We start from the raw sequence: 10,663 nt of genomic DNA, 5'->3' as shown, positions 1-10,663 counted from the left end.
GTTGCGAAAAGTTCTTGATAGCATCCGAACCGAATTAATTGAAGGGAGGAATGAAACCGTATCAATTGTTTTATAGATCGTTTTTCATTATCATTATTATTACATTTCAAAAGAATTAGATTAATTTTCTAAAAAGAACGACCAGGCCGTGCGTGGTGTCCAGCCTGGTTAACATTCTCTCCCCACATGAATTGCTGTTTTTCAAGTCAGAAACAGAATCCATCAACAGAATCACTTGTCGAAACAAACCAAAACCATTCTCGATTTATCCTTGCAACACTCGGAGGCTCCACGTGACATCATGCATTGCTTCTTGCTTCCTAAGCCTCTCTCCCCTGGTTCCCCAACTAACTAGCATAGACAAACATACTGGGGAAGGAACTGAAAGTTGGCGACCATACAAATATAACGCCAGAAAATAGATCTGTCTAGACAAATCAGTCACTAATTAAATGTAAAATATCTAACGTGCTGGACTTCTTCCAACCATCAATATTGCATCAATATCTGCATCTTCAGGGCGTCAACCCTTCTTATATTATCCAGTGCTGCCTCAGCCAAGAGAGACATATGGTCTCAGCTACAGGACACCTAAGGAGGATATCTTGCCTTACGGGGTACTCCTCAGCAGTTCAACAACTCATCGAGACTCCCAGTCCTTCAATTTCTTGCTTCCTTTGGGTTTCGATATGGGAGCATTCATTCCAGCCATCTTCGCATTGTACTTTGCCCTGAGAGGGTCATTGTAGGTCCAACTGCATCACAAGCGAACTTCAAATTAAGTTCCTATTGGCATTATGAATCAGTAATAAATTCTTCTCTCCAAACATCCAGTCACAGGTAGTGCACTTGAAACTAGATGCAATGCCATATTCATAGAAAAATGACATGAATAGAACCAGAACAAACTTCCCTATGCAATTAATGATTATTTAAATGTCCAGAACAAATAAAGGCACTCTGTTTTTCCATGAAGAACTCAGGAACGATAAATGAGTTCCCGCATACAATTCCATTTGAACAACATTAGATCGTCGCATTTACTAAAACCTAAATATTTTGTAACAAAAATAAGCAGACCAATGAGTAAATTCACCATGCTCCATATCAACAGCTGCAAGTTTATTTCATAATACAATGACAATATAAATTAATTACGACAAGTATAATGCCCAGTTAACTTTGCTATAAACACCCTCCATAGCCATCAAATTACTATTAATGCACTTCAATCTCAATTATGCAAATAAGAGAGGCGTACACAAGGTCGGATGCGTAAGGAAGGGAAACAGGAGAGCTGTATCAGAGTGAAACAATCAATAGATAAGTAAGACTTACGGATTGTTCCAATCAGTTGTATCTTCATTAACAAGATGAGTCCACTTCGTCCTTCCACTCCGACCAAAGTGCTTGACTTGCATGACTTTCGGCAAAATAGTTTTGTCCATTTTATCCTCTCCGGTTGGAGCAGAGAAATCGCGGCCGTAAATGTAATCCGATCCAGCTGTTCCAGCACGGTCATCGGTTTCTGACTGGAAGAAGGCACCCTTGTGGTAATACTTCTGCATGAACCTCCACTTCTGCTTCGGCGCCGAAGCAGGTCTGGGATTCTTTCTTTCCCACTCCCTCCTTTCCTCCTCTGTCATGTTTCTCACCTTCTCAATCTCTTCCTTTGCCTTCAACATTGCTTCACGGTCCTCTCTATCCCTCTTGATCCTTGCAATCTCTCTTGCTTTCCAGGCTTCATACTCTTCAGCCTCGTTAAGCTCATCATCAGTCTCCACGTCACCAATGTTCGCCTCCATTTCCAGATTCTTTTGGATTTCTTCGTCTTTCCGGATCTCCTCAACCACAATCTGCTTCGTCTCCGCCTTTCTCTCCTCTTGCCTCCTCTTCATTAGCTCCTCGATGGCTCTTTCTTCCGCCTCAAGCCGCTGTCTTTCAGCTATAGTATCCCTCTCCGACTTGACGACAAAAACCGGCTTCACCATGGCAATACCTTTCGTCTCTTCTTCTGAGTCCGTCTCATACTCAGATTCCTCTTCTTCCTCCTCCTCTTCCTCCTCCTCCTCCTCTTCAGGAAGGAGCGCTGCGTCTTCTTGTTCCCTCAGAAGCAACTTCGCCCTTATCTTTTTTCTCCGTTCTTCTAAAGCCTCTGCATCCTCTTCTTCTGCTTCCAGACCCTCCTGTCTTCTGTTTTCCTCTTCAATGGTAGAAATGATCTCAGCTTGTCGAATGCGACGGTGATCAGCTCTGATTTCATCACGGTTATCTATCCTGCTCTCGGCCAAACGCCGCAACCTGGGATCATCTTTCTTGCTAATATCTGAATCTTCATGAGTAGGAAAAGCTTTCTCCAGGGCAACTGCCCTGGACATCCTGATATCCCCTTCTTCATCAGCTTCCTCTGCCCACTCAGGAACTTTACCAGGCCAATACCTTTTGACCTTAGTCTGTCCAATTTTACCCCTAAGTTTATCCCTAATGGCAATTACAGTGTCACTCACTCCCGCTGTCACCGACATTGTTGTGTATATTGTATGGCACAAAATGATTGAGAAAAAATATTTATGACCAGCAGACCACGTTGTACTATAACTCTTCCAGGACCAAGTTATGCCGCAATTAAAGCCGTTCTGTGCACAATGAAAGAAAAAAATCTGTAAATATTCAGCGGATAATATGGCATATAAACCTTATTTTCATCAAAACAGAAAGTGTTTTGGGATTTCCGGGGGGGGTGGGCGAGGGCATATATCAACAACATACAAATCCTATTGCAAATAGGAAAAACCAGAACATCCAAAGCTAAATCGAACGTCAATTGTGCAATTACAATTTAGAAGCCGTTAACACGCTGTTCAGCTATATTTAGATCCGATCGATGCACTGATCAGATCAGGTGCAGACTCATCAAGCTATCCACAAGTAGTTTGGACTCTGCTGGGGAAGCAAGAATGTGTTTATTTATATTTTTTGGGTGATTGTGCACCTAGTTCAACCTCACCCAGACACAGATTTGTCAAACTAGCTTTCCTTATTACGTATTTGAAGTCCAGAAAGAAGTCAGAATTTCCTGTGGCAACAGATGCAAGTGCCAACCGGTTGCCTGATGTGCTAGGACTGCTAGACCCATCGAGCTCCAGTTCAGGGGGGCTTCCACTCGCAGTATCATCACCAAGAATTCACCATTAAAATAACGTAAATCATCAGAATGTCAGTGATAACGACGGATGCAGCTCTGAAACAAACTGCAGTTTTCGAGAACAAATCTTCCCAGCAGAGAAGTATTCCTTCCCAGAATTACAGCAGCTCTACTGCGTACAACTATCGGAGAGGAGGCCCCTTCTCAAAAGGGCAAGTGCATAAAAGCATAACGAATCCTAAAGATGCAAAGTCCTCCTTTCAAATAAAAGGCTGCGGTAAAAATATGTCCCGAGTCGAAGTCGGAACAGGGTTACCCAAATCCCCCGTGAACCTGTGATTCGCAAGCGCCCTCCAGCGATCCGGTTATGGAAGGAAGGCATGGAAGAAAATGATGGAAACCCTAGCTCAGAGAAAGGGGAAAGGTAACTCAAAGTGCAGGGGGCTCTCCCTTCATTTTCAAGATTTTAGAGCATTGCGAGCTGTAATCTCTAAGGCAAATTGGATCCTTCTTAAGAAAATCGCAACTTGCGATCAGGGCTGCTAAAGCAACGATTGGCATTACCATTTAAAAAAAAAGGAAAAGGAAAAAGAAAGAAGTGATCGGCGATCAATGTCTCACAAAGCAATTCATGATGCACAAAGAATCGAAGAGCACCCTGAAACCCTAGCATCGGTGTCGCACTGGCAACAGTCGAACGCAAGTCGCCGAATTAAAACTTAAAGAAAGCATCACAGAATCGCCGCTTGAACGATCATCATCGGCAATCGTTGGTACGATTTTGCCTCCACAAAAGATTTCGAAAGCCCGAGCTTTTACCTGATAGAGGGATGCGGATGCTCCCTCTAATCGGCGGCAATGGATGGAGAGAGAGAGAGAACTGGGGCTCAGAAGAAGAGGGAGGAAACGACGGTACGGAGGATTCGGGTGGTATCAATTGCTCACGTCCTGAGTTGTGCTGTGGAAGAAGCCATGAACAGACCTCTCGACCTCCTCGCTGCTTGTATCGTCTTCTTCTTTACTATCCCACGCATGAACCGCTCGACCTCCGCTCCTCGTCTGATGGGGGTCTGTGTGTGTTTGGATTAGAAAGTGCGTCGTCTGCGTCAGGCCCAATTGTGTTTCGGCCCAACAGTTCATATTTTCTTTTTTGGAAAAGTATCAAAAAAAAGTCCTAGACATATTACATCGATACCATTCAGTCTATCTAACCAATTTAGGCCGGAAGCCGATGCATGGAGACCGGCGATCTTACGTGGCACAGCCGGAGCCGACACAAAACTTTTTAATAATTTTTTTTATAAAATTTCTTTTTTTTTCCTTTGCCCTTTATTTTTGGCAATGGCAGGTCGCCGGCCGCCGGCCTCAAGTCATGGCCGGCGAGGGTGACCCTCACCTAGGCCAAGGCGTCACTTGGGCAAGGGCCACCCTTGCAAATCTGGGTAAGGCTTGCCGGGTCTTGCATTTGCCCTCACCCAGGCGATGCTCGATAAAGCCGCCCTGGCCCGGGTGAGGGTCTGCCTCGTCGGCACTCACCCTCGCCAACCACTGCCAAAAAGAAAAGGAAAAAAAAAACTATTAAAAATATTCGCATCAGTAAGACCGTTAGTGCTCGCGTCATCGATTTGCAACCTAAATTGATCGGGTGAACTGAATTTGTATCAATATGAAAATTTTTAGGATTAAATCGGTCCAATTGAAAAGCTTAAAACTGAATTGGTACCGATGCGATGGATTTAGGACTTCTTTTTTTATACCTTTTCCTTTTCGCTTTTTTTGAAAATTCTCTGTTTCTTGGACTCGAATACCGTCCTCGACGAGCCTACCAACTCCATTAAGGGTCTCTTGGGTTCTTTAGGTGGAGACGCTGGCCTGTTTACAAGCTTTATGTTACACAAGCCCAACCTCCATGGTATCCCAAGGCCCTCCTCGTGATGGCCCGGTTCCTAAGATATTCGAGTAACCCGTCGCTCACGGGCTTCCAATCGAGTGGCGGACCGGATAGTCAAAGCCGGCAAACTGAAAGCTTTGAAATTGCAATTGGGTCAATAGAACTCAGCTAATTTCAATTACGCTTTCCATCCAATTTCTCGGTTGTCCCGAGAACTCGATCGAATGTGAACACCCGTCGGCCTTCGAACCGATCGCTCGCGTGCGTGGTGGTTGGGCATTGAAAGAATAGTGAAACATGACCAAATTCCCAAACCAGAACCATCAGAGATTGGAGGCCAAAAAAAAATTCATGAGATAGGGTTTGACCGGGCCTAGCTCTCCGGCGGTCAATCATTAGATGCCGTAACTTATTCGAAGAGTCATACTTCATATGACCACCCATTTTCAACCAACGCAATATCGCAAATAATTTTCATTGACCCGATGATGGGGGGTTGGTGATGTAAGACGTCGACTCTTTCCAATCTGCCAACCATCAACTTTCAAACCGGTCCAGGAACTTTCCCGGAAAAAGGAGGACAGGGAAGGAAAAGCAGCCGAGAAAATCGATGCCAAGGAACGTGGAGAAGAAGTGGCACGAGAAATGGAGATGGATGCGAAGACGAAGACCACGTCAAAGCGGGAGGCATGCACACAATTAGTATAATAATGGGTTGTTTCATTTGATAAAAGTACAATATAAGAGAGGTGGTTGTTGGCAAGTTTGGACAGTGATTGAGATTGATGAAGATAACAGCACGTCAAGCAGTGTTTGAATTAGACACTCTCTAACTCCGAATCCGATCCAACACAATCTTTTTATATCCCTTAAGACGTTGAACAAAATCCCTTGTGTATACGGGATCAAATCGAGGGGTCATTTCCATGAGAAAATCGCACCTGACTATATCACATTACGATTAGTGCCGTCCCAATCACGGCCTTCTTGCTCATCACTCGATTCAGTGAAGTGCAATCCCGCCCCTCCCCCCACCCACAAAATCTTGGAAAACTTCGCTCAGAAACCGAAATGGATCCGTGGATCGCCGCCACATCGGTGATTTCCAGCGAATATAGACGTGCATGACGTCGTACGGCAGTGCCCTCGCCCTCACGGCCTTCTCCCCCATCACTTGATTCGATGAAGTGCAATCTCTCCCTCACCACCAACAAGATCTTGCAAACTTTACTCACCAAATTAAAATGCCGATCTGATTCATAGAACCCACCACGACAATAACTTAATTGTCTTGGTTGTCCATCCATGTTAGCGCATACTAGTACACTCTCGCGGATCATTTTTTTTCGTGTCTCTCGGACTTGGAACAACGATAAAATTTGCTGGGTTTAGCTAATTTAGTACGAATTGAGCTCTTCCTCTTTGATCTGTCTTCGATGAACTGCGCGCCTTTTGAATAAATGAAAGGATGTCTTCTTTAGGAACATTCACTCACCCTCCCTTTCTTTCTTTCCTCCCTCACATGCAATTTTGAGAATTCAAGTGATTATATTAATTGGAGACACTTGCCATGTCGGTCGAATGGCATATGTATGCTTAATTGTTTGAGCACTAATGAAAACACGAGGTATTCTTGTTAGTCAAATATCGATGGCACTCCTAAAGTATTTTTTGCATTTTGATTGATCATTTAGCTTCACGCCATGAGCGCACTAAAAACCACGCTCCAAGTTTAGTTTTGTTTTTGTCCTAAAACCTTAGGTTATGCGATTGATTATTAAAAATGTGTAAGTTTCGTTCACTAATAAAAAACATTTATGAGCTTAGGACTTGCTTACACCATCTTAAAATTTTGGTTTTTTTTTTAATTACGTGTTATATACAAATTTTAGGATACTTGGGGCAGTTGTTCGTAGACCCATCGAAGGAATATTATATCGAGTAGGTTTCCCGTCCTTTGTTCTTTTCCGATTCTGAGTAGGTCTTATCCTGTTCGAACAGCATCGTGTAGTATCGGTCTGTTAATTAAGAATTGCTTTAGGTGTGGAGGATTTGTTGCCATTTTTGACTTGTAAGAATAAAAGGTCTTTCCCAAAGATTTGCTTGAATGTATGTTTTCGAAGCCGATGACAATACAAGCTCATCGGATCCGGGAACATAAAGGGAAAAAATTACTAAAAAAATCATAAATTTATTACACTTGTGCCAATTCAATCTTAAACCTTTCAATTTGTCCAATTGTGTCATAAACCTTTTGACAATTTGTCAATTTAGTTATTCCGGCTAATTTTGATCGGAAATCGCTGACATTGGATGCCGGACGTCATACGTGATATAATTGGTGCTGATGTGAATCATTTTTAAAGATTTTACTGAAATTTTTTGTTGTTTTTGATTTTTTTTCTTCTAAGCCCTGCTAGGATCGCTGGCCAACCCTCGCCGGCCACTGCGCAAGGCCCACGACTGGTGAGGGCTTTGCAGCCCTCGCCTAGTGGCCGACAAGGGTCGGCCGGTGACCCTTGCCGGCCTTCATAGAAAAAAGAAGGAAAAGAAAGAAAGAAAATAAGAAAATAAAAATTTAGAAAAATATTTCGAAAATTTAAAAAACTTAATAAATTATAAATATTATCCACTTCGGTGCCGTGCGATCCTACGTGGCAGTATCGGCATCCACGTCAGCGATTTTTAGCCTAAATTGGCGGGATTGGGCTAAATTGGCAAATCGTCAAAAGGTTTAGAACTAAATTAGCTAAATTAAAAGGTTTTTTTTGTTGGCTAAATTGAAATGTTTAGGACTAAATCGGCACAATTGCACTGCGTTTATAATTTTTTTTTTGTAATTTTTCCCGACAGAAAGGACATGCCTCTAATTAGAGCCAGGACAAAGGAACTATGTATTTGTTCCTAAATGACCTAAATGTTTGTGCATTTTAAGTACGTTATGTAAGCAAATTAGGCGAGGATCTTGATAACACTCGTTTACAAAGTGGCAACATTCGTTTTGTGCTTTCAGTGGAGCCGAAAGTAATGCTTTAAAAAAGAATATTTCCGCAAGAGCCTTGCGAACAACAGTCATGGGGCACTCGACATGATTACCAAAAATAGTAAAAAACAACACACATTTCAAAGCACCTTAGAATTGAAATTGAACATATTTAAGCAAAATAGATTTCTATGAAAAAAAAATTCTCACAATTCAAAGCACAATTATTAACCCTAAACCAGTGCCGTTAAGAGTTATCTTGACCTTTTGCTTCGAATAATTGCCTCTTCTTACTCCTCCAACATACCTAACAAGTGGGTATGGTCCAACTTTTAAGGCATTGACCACACACACAAGACAAAAAAAAAAAAAAAGAGAGAGAAAAATCGATCCTTGAGAGTTATAACCATTTCCCATTTGTATCGTTTAGAAAAATTACTCGATCAATTTTTTTCATTTAACAATTACAATTTAGGGCAAAAGTCACTAAAAACTTTAAATTATGCTCACGGTGACACATTTACCTTAAACTTTTTTCTGTGATACTAAAAATCTCAAACTTGTACCTGTTTGACACATTTGCTCTCCGTCAAAGTTTCATAAATGAGAACCGTTAAAAATATGCTTACATGGACACCAAAAAGCAAACAGAGTTAACATGGCGCTCACGAGGTTTAAGTAAAATAAAAATGACGTTGCTTTAGCTGAAAAATCATCTGACGAAACCTTAACTGAGGGCAAATGCGTCACGTAGGTACAAATTTTGGGTGTTTAGAATAAATATGTCACGGTAAGCATATTTTGAGAATTTTTTTAGCTTTTTCCCTACGATTTATGCATCAATGACTGATTGTTCCAAACTGTATGAATAATCATTTTCTAAAAAATATTTCCCAAATCGTTACTTTTTCGTAGGGGTGAGCATGGTCCACGCAGGCAGTTTCTAACATGGAACCTGGAATCGCCCACTAAGAACCGGTTCTGAGAAGTTGGAATCGGGAACCGCCCGTTGGATCCATTGATCCACCATGTCCGGTCCGGTTCCCGGGTGGGTCTATAGAACCGGACCCACCAAGTTTTACGTAAATGGAGGTGATCGAGAGTGAGAGAGGGAGGCAATGAATAGCTAGAGGTGCGGCCGTGAGTTAATGGAAGTTGAGAGTCGAGCTTCAAATTAAGGAATTTATGGTTTCAATTTTTTTATTTTATTTTCTTTTTTTTTGTTGAAATTTTTCTTAAAAATTATATATATTACCGGTCCGGTTCGGATAAGCGAGTAGGTGGTTTCATGCCTGAAATCGGGAACCGGACTGATACTCACCGGTTCTAGTTAATTAGAATCGGGAATCGGACCGGTCCTCACGGGAACTGCCGGTTCCGGGCCGGTCTGGTCAAGTCCGGTTCCAGGCAATTCCCGATTTCTTTGGACACCCTTATTTTTTCGTGGAACAAACGCGATCGCAAACACGAAACTTGTGGAATTCTTTGCTTGTGATACACAAATCCAAACACAAGAGTTTCATCCTTTTCATCATGGACAATATACTTTTTCGTGGAACAACCGTGACCACAAACACGAACTTGTGGAATTCCTTGCTTGAGATACACAAATCCAAACACAAGAATCTCATCCTTTTGATCATGGACAATAAGGGCCCGTTTGGCAACGTGCCAAACAGTAAAAATTTCTGTTCTTTTGTTTCCAGAAATAGTTTGGGAACAGAAATGCGTTTGGTAAACTTTTTGTTTCCGGGCACATTTTTGCAAAAATTTGTGCCGAGAAACAGTTTTGGAAGAGAAACAAGAAGTAAAAAAAAGTTGCTTCTTGTTTCTCGGCACAATTTTAAGAATCAATTTTTTTTCTTCTTTTTCTTTTCTTATTTTTGTGTTGTTCTTCCTTGGGCTGGGCTAGCCGCCGGCGACCAGCCGGCTGACCGGCCACGGCCCGTGGGCCGGCGAGGGCGTCACGGCCCTCGCCGGCCGCCGACGGAGGCGAGGGTCGCCCTCGCCGGCGAGGGCCGGATCCTCGCCGCCCGGGCGAGGCGGCCTCGCCCGGATCGGGCAAGGCCGAGCCTCACCGGCTCGGTCGCGACGGCGAGGTCGGCCTCGCCGTCGCGACCACGGCGAGGTCTCGGGCGAGGCCGAGCCTCGCCGTCGCGACCCACGGCGAGGTCGGCCGCCAGTGGGTCGCGACGGCGAGGCCGCCTCGCCCGGCGGCGAGGGTCCACCCTCGCCCTCGCCGGCGAGGGCCGTGACGCCCTCACCGGCCCTGGGCTGTGGCCGGTCGCCGGCGACCGGCCATGGCCAAAGAAGAAAATGGGTAGAAAGAAAAAAAAATTAAACAATTCAAAATATTATTTGGAAACAGAAATTTTGTGTAGTTACCAAACGCATTTCTGTTCTTTTCTACTCTAGGAATAGAAATTTTGGTCAGTTTATCAAACGCCTTCAAATACTCAGAAATTGTTTCAGGGCACAGAATAAAAAAAAATTATTTCTGTTCAGAAATAGTTCCCGGGCACAGAATGATATTCATGCGCACCCTAAAAGCTCTCTCTCTCGTCATGAGAGTTCTTATTGGGGTGCGTGTCGTTTCATGCGGTAGGTGAGTCTTGGTAAGCACTGTTTTTTCCCTTATAAATAG

At 43.3% G+C, this 10,663-nt stretch overlaps 1 protein-coding gene across 1 annotated transcript; it reads right to left on the bottom strand.

Moving 5' to 3' along the window:
- Window positions 1–235: 235 nt before the first annotated feature.
- Window positions 236–2,525, bottom strand: LOC115689101 (uncharacterized). The gene is made up of 2 exons (XM_030615070.2): window positions 1,339–2,525; window positions 236–755 (listed from the first exon to the last, which is right to left on the bottom strand). Exons 1-2 carry the CDS (start codon window positions 2,523–2,525, stop codon window positions 641–643), a joined length of 1,302 nt encoding a protein of 433 aa, XP_030470930.1. The 3' UTR covers window positions 236–640.
- Between the last annotated feature and the right edge of the window lie 8,138 nt (window positions 2,526–10,663).

This window comes from Syzygium oleosum, unplaced genomic scaffold (assembly GCF_021117445.2).
Source record: "Syzygium oleosum isolate NSW1041296 unplaced genomic scaffold, Sole_v2.1 Sole_v2.20, whole genome shotgun sequence".
Taxonomy (NCBI): Eukaryota; Viridiplantae; Streptophyta; class Magnoliopsida; order Myrtales; family Myrtaceae; genus Syzygium; species Syzygium oleosum.
The sequence above is the reverse complement of the archived record's forward strand: the minus strand, read 5'-3'. Positions and strand labels throughout refer to the sequence as shown.